The following is a 19728-nucleotide window of genomic DNA, read 5'->3' as shown; positions in this document are numbered from 1 at the left end:
AACGAAACAAAACAGCAGAAAAAAAAAAGATTAACCGGATACGCAATCGCAATTTGTTTATATCGTATCTATGGTGGCGGGCATGATTAATTTACGCATACCAGAAAAAAGTAGTTCCGCCGATCATCTGAATGGGAGGAGCCAGAAAGTGGATAACCTGCTAATGTACGGATACAGCAAAAAAATAACCGCATACCTTTATTCGTTTCACAAATAACCTCATTGCAGGATAAAAGAAATTATTTGTTTTGAATTAACAAATAAATATTTAAAAAAATATAGATATTTTACTACTAGGAATGATAAATTTGGTTTATATGTTTGATTCAAAACAAATCATTTAAATAAGATATACTTCTATTTTTACAACCTTTTCCGTAAAATCGATTTTTTTCCGCAATTTTTCCTTCAATATTTCATATATTTTTTATATTCTTTTATTTTTAATTCTTCCGTTCAGGGTTGTATTTTAAAAATCTTGAACTCATTTTCTTGACACTTTATTGGAGTATCTTTACATTAATTTTTTTCACCCTAAATGAAAATAAAAAAAACCTTCCTTTTTTATTTTTCTTCTTGTCGCTTTTTCTCTTTTCTAGATTTCTTTACGCTTCTTATCGCTTCTTGTTGCTCTTTGACGGTTCTTGTCATCTCTGGTCGCTATTTAGTGGGACTGAAACAAAGGGGACATAACCAAGTTTGGCAAGGAATGGCGGCTTCTTTCAAAAGCAGTATCAAATGTCAAAACCTTTCAAGATCATTCAAGGAAAGACTTGATGTAATGATTATTTATGTTTCACCAACTTTAAAAGAAAATATTGATTTTCATTCATTAGATATTGAGATAAAAGAATATCTGTCATGTTTTATTCCTAATTCAAGTTTTTGTCCACTTGTTTTGACTTGTTTACCCGGTCGGATTCAGTCTTAAAATTTTGAGGCTGGGGAACCCAGAATGTTAACTTTTTGAATCTGCCCTTCTATAATTCTGTATCCCTCGCCTCCAGTATTACCATGGGTTTGTCCTACTCCTACAATGTAACTTGTAAGACTAAGAGGTTGGAACTCCGTACCTCCATACAAATTCACAACAAATGTAACCAGACCTCTTACTTCTGAGTGGTACATCCTGAAATGTGTTACCCGTACTAAATTTCTCATACCCAAAACAATATATCACAGATTTTTCTTTTAATATTGGGAATTTTAAACTGAAACTTGTTCTCAAAGTCCTGAATAATGTTTTAAATCAATTGAAGTTCAAACTAGTTGAAAACATTTATGATATTTTCAAACTCAGTTGATTTTATGTTTTAAAACGGGCGAAATGTGTAACAGGAAGTTAACATACCAAACTAATAATTGACTATTTCTCACTTTAAAGTCGTAATTTTACATTTTTCTGAAAATATACACAGGTTAAAACTACCTTTTAAGACTTTGATAATGTTTTGAAAGATTTGATATTATTTTGAAAAAAGAAATGTCAGAGTTTGAATTCAATACTGTACTGTATCACGAATCCCTGCCCCAGCAAATAATGGATACAATCTTATCAAGAATGAAAAAGAAAGACTCATAGATAGAATCTGATGCCATTTTAATTTAGCACCCTAATTTAATAATATTATGGTGTAATGTAAAATATATAACAAAATTGTACAAATAACAAAAATACCAGACTTTAATTTTGGGTACCGGAATTTTAGGTTTCACATTTCAGTACCTTTGAAAACTGAAAATCAAATAAATATCAATATAAGAAATCATTGATTCTGTCCTAGCCATCATATCATTTTGTAAATGTGTACAATATACCAGCTGGAAATATCATGTGATAATGAAGAAATTGCAATTTCTTTTGCTGCCTCTTAATATTGTTTTTTTAAATTACAAGTTCACCCTGCATGCTATTTGAATTTTATGTTTTTTTGCTATAGTGTTACTGTAGATTGGGTAAATTTATTTTGGTTCAAGTTGTCTTTGTTTAGTCTTGTTTTAAAACAGTTAATAAGAAAGTACTGAGACAGTAGATTCAAACATGTTGTTTCAATGGTGCACCACTTTCATTGAGGTTGAGTGTTGTCTCTGGGATTTGATCAGGTATTTCTGTTTAAAAAACATTCAAAGTAATATCCATGTTGTAAGATTTTTTTTTAATTTTTGGAGATTGCCACACCAACCTCATACCATTTCCATTTTGAACCTGTTGGTTAAGTCAATACACCCATTTTTGTTACAGTTGATAGTGTAGCTTGTATAAAATGACACTTACCTTCACAGGTGATATGTCAATTTTCATATTGAACTAAATGTTGGAGATTAAGTGTTTTATTTCATAAATAATACTCTACAAAATTTGATTTTTTAGATACTAGGATGTCCATACACAGAAGGAGTTGATGATTCCTGGATTGCTGAATTAATATTTAAACCTGGAGAACCTCGAATAAGACTGCTACAATGGTTATTTTCTAAGTATGTAATAAAGGTGTTTCAAGGTATCTAATTGTTACATATTGACTTTGATATCTTTAGGTATCATGTCAGCAATTTTATATTTCTAGGTACTGTAATTGATGAGTATTGGCTGAATCACTGCATACATTTATTGATGTTAAATGGAAGGGCATGATATGTACAGTACATAACATCAGATATTTTCTAGGTATAACAATGTAGACTAAACGAAATAGATTTTTTATGTACATGTATCTGACCAAAGGTCATATTTTGACTTTTTAAAAAAAAAATGTGAACTTTTCTGCTGCACCAAATGAAATTTTTTTCAGACATTGCCCATTGTCAGACTCATTTTTGTATGATTGAAGTCATTTTGGTATGCCCTAATGTCAGTAGTGTTTGACAATGTTGGTCATTAAATGGTCTAAATGTGTTTTTATTTGTCTTTTCAGTTTATTTTGAAGAATTGGCATCGTTCTATTATTGTGGGTTTAAAACTTTTGTTGTCAGGGCCTTTCAGAGCTTACTTGAAGGTGTGTTTACACTTACTGAAGACCTTTAGGTGATCTCTGTAAGTAATTACTATTTTTATGTTGGATATATGATGGTGCAGTTGTTGTTTTACCATCAATATTTTTTTTTCTATGATACGTATTTAATCATCCTTATTGTATGTGATTATATTTTCAGATTTGACACCCAACTGAATGACATCTTAGACCCTCAGTATGCTTCAGTGGAATCGAAAATGGATAGCCGCATGCAAAGTCAGTATAGGTACAAATATAGTATTGATAATTTTTATTCCATGGTACATGCATATGTCAAGTACACTACACTCAGAGGGGAATCATTCTCAATCATAGAATACATTTCACTCCGAGTGGACTAATTCTACTTCATTGAATACACTTCTATCAGAGTGGACTAATTTTCTATCATTGAATAGACTATGCTCAGTATGGGCTTAGTTTTTATTGTTGAATACACTACACTCATCATCATCATATCTTCTTGGTGTTGTACAACACATAAGGCATCCACTATGGTCCTCCATCCAGCTCTGTCTTTTGCATTTCTTTCCATTTCACCTCAACTGATACCATTCATTTTTATCTCCCCCTCTAATGTCCTTCTCCATGTACCCTTTGGTTGTCCTGGTTTCCTTTTGCCAGCTGGTGTCTACCTTAGTGCTTTCCTTACATGCCTGGTGTTATCCATTCTTAGCACATACCCTGTATATTTCCATCTCCTTTTCTTTATTTCCATGTTGATGTTACTTATTCCAGTTCATTCTGTGAGTTCATTGTTAGATACACTATCAGTCCACACTACACTGAGTGTAGGCTTCTTCTATGTCATTGGATACACTACAATCAGCATGACATCAATTCTCTATAAACTCAGAGTGGACTAATTCTGAATTATTGATACACTACACTTAGAGAAGACTTATTCACTATCATTGAATACACTTCTCTCAGAGTGGGCTTATTTTTTATCATTAAATACACTTCACTCAGAGTGGGGTAATTCTACATCATTGAATAGACTACACTACGAGTGGGCTAATTCTACATCATTGAATACACTACACTAAAAGTGGGCTAATTCTACATCATTGAATACACTACACTAAGAGTGGGCTAATTCTATATCATTGAATAAACTACTCTAAGAGTGGGCTAATTCTATATCATTGAATACACTTCACTCAGAGTGGGCTAATTCTACATCATTGAATACACTACACTAAGAGTGGGCTAACTCTATATCATTGAATACACTTCACTCAGAGTGGGCTAATTCTACATCATTGAATAGACTACACTAAAAGTGGGCTAATTTTACATGTATTTTATTGAATACATTACACTAAGAGTGAACTAATTCTACATCATTGTATACACTTCTCTCATAGTGAGTTTGTATTTTATCAGTGAATACACTACACTCAGAGTGAGCTAATTCTACATCACTGGATACACTTCTCTCATAGTGGGCTTATATTTTATCATTGAATACACTACATTCAGAGTGAGCTTATTCTATATCATTGGATACATTTCTCTCAGAGTGGGCTAATTCTACATCATTGGATACACTTCTCTCAGAGTGGATTTATATTTTATCATTGAATACACTACACTCAGAGTGGGCAAATTCTACCTCATTGAATACACTACACTCAAAGTGGGATAATTCTACCTCATTGAATACACTACACCCAGAGTGGGCTAATTCTATATCATTGAATACACTACACTCAGTGTAGACTAGTTCTCTATCAGTGAAGACACTACACCCAGAGTGGACTAATACTCAATAATTGAATACAATACACTCAGAGAGGACTATTTCTGTATCATTTAATACAATACACTATACTAAGAGTAGACTTATTCTCTATCAGTGAAGACTCTACACCCACAGTGGACTAATTCTCTGTCAGTGAAGACACTACACCCACAGTGGACTAATTCTCTATCAGTGAAGACACTACACCGACGGTGGACTAATTCTCTATCAGTGAAGACACTACACCCACAGTGGACTAATTCTCTATCAGTGAAGACACTACACTGACGGTGGACTAATTCTCTATAAGTGAAGACACTACACCCACAGTGGACTAATTCTCTACAATTGAATATACTACACTGAATTCTCAATTATTGAATATGATACACTCTTAGTATAATATGATGTACATAATTAAAATTGAATTGTACATGTATTTACCATGTTCCCTTGTACAAATTAAGGTTACTATCTATATTTCTGTAACATCCTCATGGACATCTTTCAATTGAGTTTGACCAGATGAAAATTTTAGAACCCTATTTACTTTCAAGGTCACAGAGTCATGTGTTGTGTGGGGGACAACAAGCTTTTGTGCTGTCTTATTTAAACATCAGTTAAAGACTAAATCAAACACAAGGATTGTACTATCAAACATGTATTAAAGAATTGTAATTGAAGAGTACTGGTAAAATATTTTGAATATTTTCAGGACTATTGTTTGTGGCGTCAACTCTTGGACTGTGTCGTTATGATGATGTTGATTTGATTCGGGTAAGATAACATCCATTATAAATTAAAAAACTTAACTAAGTTTTCATTAATTTAGGATACTGTAGTGTTTGATAAAAAAAAAAGCGACAAAAATTGAAAAAGCATCTGAAGAGAACAATTTTTTAATTAGAAGGTACTGGTAATAAAGTCATTTGTGCCTGAAATGTTCCATACATGATAGTTTATAGTTTTTAAGCAAGGATTCTATTTCTCACTAAAGAAACAAGAAAATTCCTATTTTGAGCTGTGCATAATTTCATATCTCATTCAAGGGTTGAGACAGAACACGTGCGCTTTCGCAAAAATATGGCATAATTGATTATTTATTAAAGAGTTAATGTTTGATCATATCTTCCCAATAACAAATATATGTTTGAAAATCCTGTAAAATATTAATTTTTTCAAGAATAATCAATGATTGATTATTTTTTGCAGTTTGTTTATACTTTTCTGTAGTGATCTAAATTTTTCACCTGATTGTGACATATCACTGGCCTGATATGTCATGATCAGCTGTTAAAATGTGGTCATTTGAGTTCAAAACTAACTCGAAGTGAGAAAAAGAATCAAACAGCCACTATTCACGTGCAGATTGGGAAATTTCAGGCACCCTTGGGTAAGATGTGATAGTTCTCTACTCGACGGGGGCTCGTTTCAGAAGGATTAAATCTTACCCTCTGGTGTCTGAAATTTCCCTATCTTGCACTTGTACAGGTGTTGGATTCTTAATATTTCAGTTTTATTTTTCATTACCTTTATCATAATGATTAAAGTATTGTACCTAATTACAAATTCAGTTGATCAATGCAGTACAAATTTAACAAGCTCTTTTTCTTTCATTTTGATAAAAGGTAACATGCAAATGTATTTTATTTTCAGGGAGTAACAATAGGATCTAAGCAAGCAGCCTTCATTGATAATCTGATAGATCTAGTGTGTATCATAGATAGTGCTGAAGACCCAAAAAACAAAGCTCTTAGAAGTCCTGGTGTTGTAAGGTTGGTAATGTATACTGTGCTGTGGACCAATGTAATGAGTACTCAGAACATCTTAGGTAATGTATCTACTATACTGGGGCATCTTGGAAATAAACTTTCATAAGACTTATTGTGCACTGGGTATTGTATACATAGCTGAGGACCATGGGAACAGATTTGTAAGAAGTCCTGAGGTTGTAAGGTTGGTAACATGTTAACATGGTTGGTGACCCATGGAGGTCTTAAGTAGTCTTTGGGTGTAAATACATGTAATATTATTTTAGGCTATGCCTATGATGGACAGGGCTCTTCTTTTGTTTACAGTGCACTGCCATGTTGCTAGGATGGGTAGAAATAAAGACCAAAATGACATAAAACATGTATACTTCTGGTCTTTCCTAGTCTTTATTTCTACCCACCGCATGTTGCTGTGGGGAAGCTTAATTGGTGAGGAAAATGTGTGAGACTCCCTTCTGAGATAGCTTTATACATTTCTACACTGCCAATAATATCCAAATTATTATTAAATAGATAAATAGATATACAATCATATCCATTGAATTATTAAAATACTAAACAGTACAATCATCTATTTCTTCGGCGACAAATTTAGACTTCTGTCAGAATATTTTTTAGCTATTTATAGTTACGGTCGTACACTCTACATATGTAGGAAATTATTTTAAGTAAGGGGTAATTTTTTGGTCATATAATTAATAATAATCTGTATCTTTTTTTTAGTATAATTTTGAAACAGTGACCAGTGGTATCTGTATTTTGTAGTGATGAAACAAGTTTAGATGAACAGTTCACCAGTGACTGTAACTATATTGATTCAGTGATGAACCAAGAGAAAATTGGTGCCATTTTTAACACTAGGTTGACTCTATTACCCCCAGACTTACAGCGTCAAGTAGAAGCATCATGGTCTGATCAAGGGCATACTAGAGAAAAGTAAGATCAGTTCGTTTAAGTCAGTGCTGGATTCTTCAGTGTTTCAATGGTACATCAGGGCAGGCATTTGTTATGTTGTTGATGGTTAAGATATGTGGTTAAACTCACTTATTATAGCTTATGTGTACTTAAACACGTTTAAGAGTAATGTTTCCCCCATTTTAATTAGTAGTAATTGAACTACTATCATGTCATGTGATGTTTGCAAACCTGAAGTAGATTTTAGTGAGTTAATGTCAACACTGCTTTCGTAGTTGTCAGTGTAAATTTGTTGTGCTAATTGGATTTTATAATAATTATGTTAAATATATTTCTGAAGTGTAAATAAAATAATAGAATATTGATTGTTACATTCGTTCGAACACATGTTCTCACAGCAATTAAAAACATCTAAGTGAATCCAAATTCACCACATCTGGTTCCGTCATCACCCGGAAATGCACCTGGAAATACAGTTAAGCAATTTAGTTTTGATTTTGTGTTCTAGAGAACGGACTCATCATAAATTTATCATAGCTGTGGAAATTTTACATTTCAAAGTGTTATAGTTCAAGTTTCTTTTCTTGTACTAATATTTACGAGCAGTATGGAGGTTGAACTGGATTGTCTCGACAATCCGTTTAGAAATCAGCCATTTTCCAACATGTCGACAGCTAGGGTTGTGAGTGATAATTCTTCTTGTTCCCGGACAGAAAAGGTCCCAAGTAAGAGGAAGTGTTCTTCGAAACCATCGAAAACAGAAACTATTCAGGCTGAGGTAGGCAAAAAACTTAGTAACATGGAAAATAGTTTCAATGATAAGTTTCAGCTATTTTCCCAAGGTAGTAACTGTCAGAATAAGGAGAGCTCAGCTCTGCCTAGATCTGATGGTCGAGAGGTGGATAACAACCCAGGAGGGGTGCATAGACCACAGCAACAATTATAGGGTTAAATCCTAATTTAGATGAAGATTTTTTTTTTAATTTTTTTTTTTTTAATTTTTTTTTTATTTGTTTTTTTAATAGTCAGGCTTTTACAGAGACCCTTACAGCACCAACTGGCTAGGGTGTACAGGGGTATTAAATTGAAATATATAAAGAAAAAACACTGACTATTTTTTACAAGAAATATCAGTTAGATCATTCAATTCAAAATATTAAGTATATAATGTTTTTGAAATAAATCCTTATATATATCAATTAAAAAAAAAATGTCCATTCACTCTCTTTTCCTTGCTTCAACTATATACAATATCATTAATTCTTTTATTTTAATATTCATTCATTACTCCTTTCTACTCTCTTTGTAACTCTCATTGCACACTCTCGCACAGTTGCACCCAGATAGTATATATAAAAAAGTTTGCTCCTTTTTCTATTATTTTTTTTATATTATTTGAAAATTATTGAAAAATCTGATCACATGGGGCCCAGAATAGCTGTGTTTTATGTATAACATTATTTTGTGTTCCATTATACATATCTAGACTTTTATAAAGTAAAATTTTTTGCTTTACACCACTCATATTTGGAAGTTTTTCATCCAATTTACACTTATAAATATAATTCTTAACAATAATAACAAGCAAATTTAACAATGATGAATATTCTGGATAACCAAGCAGTATATTTTTCTTATCTATATTAATGTCGTGAAAAACTCTTTTCAGTCGAACGAAAAATTCGTGTAAAAAGCCTGAATATGGCAACACTCATAGAAAACATGTTCAATAGTTTCATCATGATTTTTACAAAAAGTGCAAACCTTAGAGTTGACAAAACCTATTTTAAACAAAAAAGTATTTGTAGGAAGTATACTGTGTAATAATTTGTATTGGAAAGTTTTAAGGTAGGAATTCTTACAACATTTTTGTAAAGTTAGAACAAAATTCCTCCATTCAAATCTTTTCATATTTACCTTTTCTTGCCATGCCTCAATTTTAGGATTAGGCAAAACAAAAATACTTTTAACCAAATCCTTATAAACATATTTAATACTTTTACATGTCTGTAAATTTGTAATAAATTTGTTATACACAGCAAAATTTTCGAAATCATACATAGTCATTCCCTGCAACCCTTCTTTCAACTGATTTTTTAAATCAGGTGGAATGCAAGAGAGAAGACTATAATATTTAATAAAAATTTTTAGTATTACAAAGTTGACCTATCCTATCAAAAATATAAAATGTTTTTGTATGCTTGTCTATCAAATCTTTTAAATTTGTCACCCCTTTTGATTTCCATTTGATAAAATAAGGGAAATCATCAAGAGATGCAAAATTCAAAATATCAAAACTTAAAATATCCTGCACGTTTGTACAGTTTGATGGTTTGATATCATGTAAACCCTTAACCACATCTCGCCAAAAAGGGTTGGTAATTTTATTACCAACTTCTCGAAGTTTTTCCTTCTGCAAATTAAATAGTCGAACACCTCCAACCTTTTGAAGTTGGTTGTTGGCAATTTTTTGCCAAATACCAAGCTCATCTGTAAAAAGTCTTTTAATCCAACTCATTTTTAGATATGTACTAAAAGACTCAAGGTGTATCATTTTCAGACCACCGTCACAGAAATTTCCAATTAATGTGTTTCTTTTAATTTTCTCAGTCTTTCCATCCCAAATGAAATTATAAAACAATTTATTTATTTCATTCAACATGGTGACTTTAAGGTTTGGCAATGATGTAAGTAGATGTATAATCTTTGGAAGTGCCAAAGATTTAATAACAGTAATCTTTCCTAGAAGGGTCAACTTCCTGTGTTGCCAACTTTTCAAAAGTTTGCTGATATCAGTAATTTTTTGTTTGAAATTAATATCAATCATAGTTTCCATACATAAAGAAAAATTAATTCCCAAAAGTTTAAAATTTGAGTGTGTCCAATTCAATTGTTCCTCTGCACATATAATACGATCAGAATATCTTTTACTACCTATCCATACTGCACTGGTTTTGGACTTGTTCATTTTTAATCCTGATACATAATAAAAATTTTCAAATGTTTTTAAAGATTCTCTGAGTGATATTTCAGTACCATCAAGAGTTAAAAATGTATCGTCAGCATATTGACTTATAAGTGATTCACAGTTATTAACAACAATACCTTTCACTCTTTGATTTGATTTTAATTTCAGTGATAGAAGTTCAACACCTATTATAAATAAGTACGGTGACAGCGGATCACCCTGACGACAGCCTCTTTGCAGATTAAAGAAAGATGACAGATATCCATTATTAATAACACAACTTTTGGCATTTTTATAAAAAGTTTGAAACCATTGACATATAGATGGACCAAAATTAAAACTTTGTAATGCATTAATAATAAATTCGAATTCAACAGTCAAAAGCCTTTTCAAAATCAATAATTAACAACATACCTTCTAAATCATTTTCTTCTAAATAATGCATAAGATCGTAAAGCAACCTTGTATTTTCTCCAATGAATCGACCCTTAATAAACCCTTTCTGAGTATCACTTATTACATCTGGAAGTACCACTTTCAACCTGTTGGCAATTACTGCAGAAGCTATTTTCGTATCAACGTTCATAAGACTTATTGGACGCCAATTCGATAAATACCTTCTGTCTTTCCCCTCTTTTGGAATACAAGTTATTACACTTTGATATTGAAATTCTGAAAATTCACCTTTTTCATACCCATACTTTAATGAACGAAATAAAAAAGGTCCCAAATCTACCCAGAAAAACTTGTAGAACTCTGTAGTGAAACCGTCAGAACCCGGACTCTTACCATTTGACATATTCTTTAGAGCTTCTCCGCATTCTTTGAAAGTCAAGTTTCCTTCACAGAATTGTTTCATTTCTTCTGTGAGTTTAACATCATGATCAAAGAATGTGTTTCTTTGTAAATCATCTCTATACTGTTGATTTTTAGATGTATACAGATTTTCATAAAACAATTTTTGTTCATTCAATATGTCTGCAGAGTTTGACAATTGATGACCTCTGCTATCTATAACTTCACACAATGTTTTGGATAAAAAATTACATTTCTCTAAACCGCAAAAAAATTTGGAGCATTTTTCTCCATTTTCATGCCAGTTAGCTTTTGACCTGAGTAAAATACCATCCACTATTTTTTCACGATTTTTTAACTGTTCATTCTTCTTTTCACTCAACTTATTTTTTGTATCATCACTAGGATTTAAGTGAAATTCGTCTTCTAAGGAATTAATTTCATCTTCAATCCTTTTGATTTCTATCTTCTCATGTTTGGATTTATTTATACAATATGAAATAGCAGAGCTACATATTTTCATTTTTAAAATCTCAAAAAATAATTGATCACTACATGAAAACCCAACATTCATCAGATCATTCAAATCACCAGAAGTATGATATTCTAAAATAGTATTCTGAATACATTCTTTTACCATAGCAACATATTCAGAATCATGTACTAACTGAGCATTAAATTTCCAATACCCTTTACCTCGTTTTTCTAATGATACGGGAAAAGTGAAAAAAATTGCAGAATGGTCAGGTCTGTACCCTGGAATAATATCTGTCTTTTTCATAAGAGAATATAAATCTTCAGATACCAAAAAATAATCAATTCTACTCTGCTTTATAGGAGAGTGCTGTCGCCAGGTGTATTTCCGAGCATTGGGATTACTTATTCGCCAAGCATCAATTAAACTATATGTTTCTATAATATTCTGAACTGTATTTCTACAATTAACATGTCTATCATGTATAATATTAAATGTATCTATATTAATATCTTGGACAAAATTCCAATCACCACATAACAAAATAGATGAATTATTATATAACAATAATTTCTGTAGTATATCAGTAAACAAAGCATGTTCATCAGTATTATAACCATATGAGGATGCTAATGTTAAACGCTGATTTTTTATAGTAAGATCTATAATAATATATCTACCACTGTTATCACATGTTATATCATGTATGTCAATATCAACTAAATCTTTAAATAGAATACAAACACCAGCACTTCTACTATTACAATGACTAAAAACAATCTTTGACCCCCATTCATCTTCCCATACCTTTTCTATATCTTTTGTACTGTGTGTTTCTTGAAAACAAATAATATTAGACTTTTGTTCCATTGCCCAATTAAACAAGTCTATTCTCTTTTTCTTATTAGAAGCAAGGCCCCTAACATTCATAGACATCACTTTGATCACATCGGTCATGCTAACCAGTGTCCAAAAATATATTCATGTATATTAAGGAGCAAAACAAATTCAAAATACCTAAATGAATCACCACACACACACTCACACACTCATACACAAGATGTCGCAGTAATTCTATAAACATTGTGTCAAATGGCAGTTTTTGTTTGGATTTCAAAAATTTTATTCCAATAAATTAGTCAGAAAATTTAAGAAATATCTATTCATTTTCTTTTAATATGTTAATGATGAGTCGCATATTGAAATTTCTAAAAAAAAAAAAACATATGTGAAATCAGACAAAAATAAAAAAAACCTAAATTGTCCCTCATTTTAAAATATAGCAGTTATCTCCCATTACAAAAAACAGAATTAAGTTCTATAATAACCATTTCTGTTTAACAGTGTATTTGTCATAATCCATTTGAACATACATGTATATACAATAAGTACATTTTACCTTACATAATGTAAAACAAACAACAGTATTCTCTCATGTCAAACTACAGAAAAATAAATATCATAAACAAAATAAACTGCAGTTATCTCCCATTATTATGGCATGAAGCTAACTTGTTACTGGTTTAAAATTACTACCAAAATGTAACATGCAAAATTAAATTAAAATTTCAATGAGGAAAAGGAACACAAATTGAAAATTTTTATTAAAAAAAAAACCAAACAAACAAACCCAAAATCCCTAACTTTATTAATTAAATTGGAAAAGAGAAAAGAAATAAATAAACGGCATTGATTAAACATATTTCTTTAAAATAAAAGATAACATTTGAGAAGAATAAATACTATAATCTAAAGACCAGTTGTCTTAATAACTGGGATTGACCTCCCTTTACAAGAAATATCTCACTTTAATTTTTTACTTTAAGATACAAACTGTTTACATGACTGATAAAAAAATTAATGTTTAGTATTAGTCATGTTTAGCAATTTTTTCATCCACATTGTCAAACAAATTAAACTTAATTCTCGTTTCTGATTTTGTTTTTCCAAAGACAGAACCATTGTAATACCATACACTTTCAAATCTTTTTGTTTCCGAAAGTCTAGAAATGAGACCCATGTTATGCCTTGTCACATCAACTACCAGTTTAACACCACCTTTCGGCAAGTTCTTCTTTTGCCGCATTATTTTGGATTTGACATCGGAATTGATCAATTTCACGATGATTGGTCTTGTCTGCCTTGGTTTACCCGGAATTCGGTGTATTGCCTGAATGTCGGACTGAGCAATATCAATACCAAGTTTTTCTTTCACAATATTCTGCGTAAAAATTTCCCTCAAATTTTCACCTTCCACTTCTGCACATTGCATTACCTTAATATTGAATTTGCGGGAATATTGTTCATTATAATTTGCCATTTCTAATGATTGTTTTGATCTTTCATAGTTATCATCTGTATTACGCTTTAATTCAAGAATGTTTTGATGCTGCTTTGCAAACGCTTGTGCTGTATTTTCCTCTTTTTCATTTACTTTATTTGTCAGTTCAAGTATTGATTTGCGATTTGAGGCGATGGATTCCCTCAGCTCTTCATTTTCTAGTCTCAGTTCTTCTATTGCTTTAGTTTGCTTGTCTAATTTTTCTCTTAGTTTATTGTCAATATCTTTTCTCATATCAGTCATCAAATTTTTTACAGTAGAAGTCACAATTGTTTCTAAATCTTCTTTTTTTACAAGGGTTGACAATGCACTGTTTAAATCATCTTTTTTCATAACACATTCAAGACTTTCTTTTATAGGGTCTAAATCAGATTGTATTGTCCCCAAATCAAGACTTACATAACTGTCTGAAGATAGATCTAGTCTCTTGAATTTAGCTCCAGGCTCTCTTGTTGATTGTCCTTTGTTACTGCCCTTATCTTTTCCTGGTCTATCAACTTTTTTGGCTGCTAGCAATGTTTGTACAGTTTTTTCTTTAACTTTTTCCCCAGGGTTTGACATGTTTATAAATTAGTCCTATTGTAAATTAAATCCAAATTTCACAAATGTCTAAGGTGAAAATGTAGAACTTTGTAGTGTTGAATAATGTTCACTTCTCACTTATAGAATGAAAATTTTGATATTTTCACGAAAATCTTCTTATTCCCAAGGAATTTTTAGAAATAATATGCATATCCAGAAAGTCCATAGTGAGATGGATATTCCAATATAAAATTTATGTATAATCTTCCAGTTAAAGAGGAAATCCAAAACAAAAAACTGCAGAGCAGATATCTAGGTGTTTTGTTCGGCGGCCATCTTGATCTTATCTCTAGATGAAGATTTAGGTTCTCTTAGAATATCTCGGAACAGAGACTTTGACACCAGGTCAAAATTGTCTATTACGGTTAATGTAAGGGAATGTCAGGAGTTAGGCATCAGGTCTGAATATGAGAAAAGTGAACCAAATGGAAGTGTTTCTGGAAATAGTCCAGTTAAAAGAGACACTGATAGCATACATGTAAATGACAATACAAGTAATGTTTCAAACAGTAGGGTTGAAAGGTTTCTGAAACATATTTCATGTGCTAAATCACAGAATACACATTTGCAGAAATCTGTGAGTGAGCATGATTTGACTAAAGAATAGTCCGAAAGTAGACAAGAAGTAATTTTTTGTCGCAGATCTTTATGGAAGACATTGCGAAACAAAAGAGTAGAGTAGGGTTAATATTAGACCATACACAAGTAGATATTCTTGAAAATTCTTGGCGTAGCAAGAACCCTGATCGCATTACATCATACAGGGAGGAATACAAGAACATTTTCTTTATACATGATAGTGCAGTAGAATTTTTGAAGGTTCCTACTTTAGATGATATTCTTGAACCTATGCTCAAACAAACTCATGGTCAGAAGACTGTTAAATCTTGGGACAGTCACCGTCAGTTGTATACCCAACCACTACGTCAAATTGAAAAGTTGTGATATCAAGCACAGCTTTCATCTCGTATGAACATTATTTCTATTCTTTACATGCAACAGGCATTAGGGTCTATGTTAAATGCATTGGATTAGGACATTTACAAAGAAACTGTAGGTCAAACTGTTTAGGTCCTATTTGCAAAAACTCTTGACCAAGCTGGTTATACCTGGGCTCTTTGTCATTTAATTCGCCATAAGGCAGCAACCCAGGATAGTGGTTTAGCTTTAATTAAAGATATTAGTAATAAATATCAATACCTTCCTTTAACAGATGATGGCTTTTTGGCCAAGCTTTAGAAACACATCTAGAAAGAGCGTAATGATCAACTTAGTTATCTTTTACCTGAGTTCTCTTCAAGAAAGAGAAAGTATAATGGTGGTGAAAAGTCATCAACTACAGGTGCTAAGTTTCCTAAATCTACAGATCCCAAACCTAAGAGACCAACAAGCTGGTTTTCAGGAGGTTATTCAGGTTCTAATCAGAAGTTTTCCCGTGTGAAAGGGGAATTGAAGTCAGTAGTGTATAAGACTAACCAGGCTAACCAGAAGAAAGATGGCAAGTCTGGCAAGAATTCTTGGGGTTCTTTTCGGATCCCCAAGAAGAATGACAGTTGACTCAGAGGCAAGTACAACATGTCTGTGTTCACAAATACATGTTGGGGGTAGCCTAACAAAATTTGTTCAAAATTGGCAGAAAATTTCCACAAATCGCTGGATAATTTCGATTATTCAAGAGGGTTACAAATTGGAATTTCAAGAGAAACCTCTTTGGACGGTAATAAAAACTACTTTGGTTTCTAAAAAATTTATGGTCTTTTTATGCAAGAAATAGATACTCATTTGGCAAAAGATGTCATAGAAGAAGTATATTTTCCACAGGCTGTAAACAGTTTTTACAGTACATTATTTCTTGTTCTGAAGAAGAACCGGAAAATGAGAATGGTGACAAACCTCAAACCTCTAAACGGGTATTTGAAAAAAATACATTTCAAAATGGACACAATGAGCAAAGTATTGAGCCTAGTAAAGCCAAATGATTGGGTGATATCTCTTGATCTGTCAGACGCATATCTACGTGTACCACTTTATCAATCACAGGCAATATATGTGCTTTCGAGTTCAAAAACAAAGTTATCAGTGGAAAGCAATGTGCTGTGTCCAACATTTGCTCCATGAATATTTACAAAAATAGTATCTGTAGTGGCAGCTTACTTAAGAAGACAAAACATCAGACTAGTAGTATATTTAGATGATATAATGATAGTCTGTCAGTCAAAACATCAGTTGATAAAAGATGAGAGAAATGTGTCAATCTTCTAGTTTCATTAGGGTTCATAATAAACAAGGAGAAGTCCTGTATGATTCCAACTCAGAAAATAACTTATCTGGGCGGAGTTTTTCATTTAGACAAGGGAATTGTATATCCAACATTGGAAAGGGTACAAAAAATTCAAGCCTTGATTCAGGAGATGTTTTCTGGTCAGACAGTGGCTTTGGATTATCTAAAAATTCTGGGTATGATGGCTTCTTGTGTGGAGTTAGTACCAAATGCTCGTCTACACATGAGACCCATTCAGTTACATCTATTGCATTTTTGGAGACCATCTTCCAGAGATATGTCAAAAGTAGTTCCATTTAATCAACATCTCAAGTACAATCTTTTATGGTGGAAAAATTCAGTCAACATGCTGAAAGGCCAATTTTTAGTTGAGTCAATTCAAAATTCAACCAACAGAATGGATGTTGAACAAGGAAATTGTTCAGCAGATCTTTTCCAAGGTTGGGAAACCTCAGATCGATCTTTTTGCCTCGGTGCAGAACAAATAGATTGTGAAGTACTGTACTTGGACAGTGGATCCGGAAGCAGTGGCTCTGGATGCACTGTTGATTTCATGGGAGAACATGTTTATTTACATTTTCCCTCCAATTTGTCTAATGCAGAAGATACTAAAATATATCAGGCAGTACCGTTGTCAGGTAATTTTGATAGCTCCTCAGTGGTCAAGGAGAATTTGGTATCCGGAGATATTGGAGTTGTTGATAGCTCCTCCCTTCAAACTTCCATTACAGAAAAATCTGTTGAGTCAACCAGGAACTCAGATTTATTATCCAGATCCACAGATGTTAAATCTGAATGCTAGGCTTCTTTTGACAGAAACTTCAAAGCAGAAGGTTTATCAGAACCAGTTAGAGAGTTGCTCACTGCTTCATGGAGGCAGGGAACTCAGAAGGATTATTCCACCAAGTTTGTCAAATACAATAGCTGGTGTAGTTCAAAACAAATTGATCCATATTCAGTATCTTTAAGTGAAGTAGCTGATTTTTTGGTTTATTTATATGAATCAGGTTTACCATATAGAACCATATCTGGTTATAGATCTATGTTGTTGGCAGTTTTGCCTCCAATTCAGAATTGTCCAGTGGGAAAAAATCCACACATTTCAAGGTTGATTAATGGAATTTTTCATTCTGTGCCACCTCAAGTAAAATTACTTCCTGAATGGGATTTAGAAATTGTTTTACAAGCTTTAGAAAGTTTGAACCTCTTGATAAAGTTTCGTTAAAACTGGTTTATCTGAACAGGATAGACAAAGCCATTTTTGGATGAAAATACATGTTCCTCATTTCAAGGAAAGACCACTTTTGGATCCTAAGAGATGTTTGAAAATCTTTTTAGATATGACTTAAAGATTTTCGACATAGGTTGGAAGCACCAGACAGTTTTAGGTTATTTTTGGCTATTAAAGAACCACATAAACCAGTAACAACAGTTACTATTTCATGTTGGATTATTCAGGCAATCAAAACGGCATATACAGATAAAAATATGAGAGCTCATTCTACAAGAGCGATTGTTACAACTTGGGCATTGTACAAGGGTGCATCTGTCAAAACTATTTTAGAAGCAGCAGATTAGGCTTCTGAATCAACTTTTGCCAAATTTTACTTGAGGGAGGGATTCCCAAGAGTATTACAGTAATGTTTTTATGTTCATGTATGTGTTTTTCAGAACAGTGAATGACCAGTTGTATGTATATAGTTTCTATATATACTATTCTGATGTTTTTTGACATTTGAAGTTATTAGTATAAGGATTTTATTTGTACAGAGTATGTGAAAATTATTTGTACACCACCTACAAGGAAAAATACTTTGGAATCAGTTGGAAACTATGAGTATTCTATTGTGAAAATAAAATATTATTTTATTTACACTTCAGAAATATATTTAACATAATTATTATAAAATGGAAATTTTTGAATTTCAAGAAGAGATTTTATAATAATTGTAGTGTTAAATATATGTCTGAATGGCCCACCAACGCCCCAATAATAATTTTATGAGTGTTATGATTTGAACGCTCGTTTAAAACTTAATTGCTTACCTGTATTTCCAGGTGTGTTTCTGGGTGATGACAGAACTGGATGTGGTGAATTCAAATTCACTTGGATGTTTTTAATTGCGATGAGAACATTTGTTCGAACGAACGTAACGATAAATATTCTATTGTAAAAATAAAATATTATTTTATTTACACTTTAGAAATATATTTAACACTACAATTATTATAAAATCTCTTCTTGAAATTCAAAAATTTCCATTTGTTGCCCTTGACAACATCTTTTTGCAGTTTTTAATGTCATTTTACTTTCAAAAATTTTCTCTTCAGAAACTACTGGACAGAATTCAATGAAAATTGATATGGTTGTTCCTTAGGTATGAGGGTTAGGAATTTCTATTCAAGAAAAACCATAATCACTTTTACTAAGATAGAATTTTGATTGTTTAGCAAGGTGAGCGATTCAGGCTCTTTAGAGCCTCTAGATTTGTATTGTTCTATGTTACTACTCCAAATCCAGTCTACTGGAATTGTAGTGACCTATTATTTCTAATGCTGATAATTTCATTCTTTAATGTGTTCTAAGCTAGCTTTTAGTAACCTTGAGCGTTCTTTAATTTTAATCTCATGATGATTATGACCTTATGATGATCTCTGTAAGTATTTACTATTTTATAAAGGTTATACAATGGTGCATATGTGGTGTTTGACCATATCTGTTCCTTTTTAGCTAACCTGACCTAAAGGCCATGCCAGCTATTGCCATCACTATGTATTCCTCATCTATGGTTGTTGTTGCCCATTAACTTTTTCAAACATCTTCTCCTCTGAAACCAC

The 19728-nt window shown here is 32.1% G+C and overlaps 1 protein-coding gene and 1 pseudogene across 2 annotated transcripts in view; both read left to right on the top strand.

Annotated features, from left to right (window-relative positions):
* Window positions 1-676: 676 nt before the first annotated feature.
* Window positions 677-19728, top strand: part of LOC148626767 (HAUS augmin-like complex subunit 7) — a 28062-nt gene continuing 9010 nt past the window's right edge. Inside the window, exons 1-6 of one of the 2 annotated variants that reach the window (XM_088586087.1) lie at window positions 677-778; window positions 2372-2478; window positions 3154-3230; window positions 5477-5538; window positions 6418-6536; window positions 7299-7469. In XM_088586087.1, the coding sequence (XP_088442213.1) occupies window positions 710-778; window positions 2372-2478; window positions 3154-3230; window positions 5477-5538; window positions 6418-6536; window positions 7299-7469 (605 nt within the window). In that variant the 5' untranslated portion in view covers window positions 677-709. Of the gene's footprint in view, window positions 779-905; window positions 1019-2371; window positions 2479-3153; window positions 3241-5476; window positions 5539-6417; window positions 6537-7298; window positions 7470-19728 lie in introns of those variants that run through there. The other variant, XM_088586116.1, reaches the window with a different exon arrangement.
* LOC148626768 (uncharacterized) lies at window positions 14633-16166 on the top strand (annotated as a pseudogene).

This window comes from Perna viridis, chromosome 1, assembly GCF_037379345.1.
Source record: "Perna viridis isolate PV_CMFRI_1.1 ecotype Kerala chromosome 1, ASM3737934v1, whole genome shotgun sequence".
NCBI classification, from domain to species: domain Eukaryota; kingdom Metazoa; phylum Mollusca; class Bivalvia; order Mytilida; family Mytilidae; genus Perna; species Perna viridis.
The sequence above is the reverse complement of the archived record's forward strand: the minus strand, read 5'-3'. Positions and strand labels throughout refer to the sequence as shown.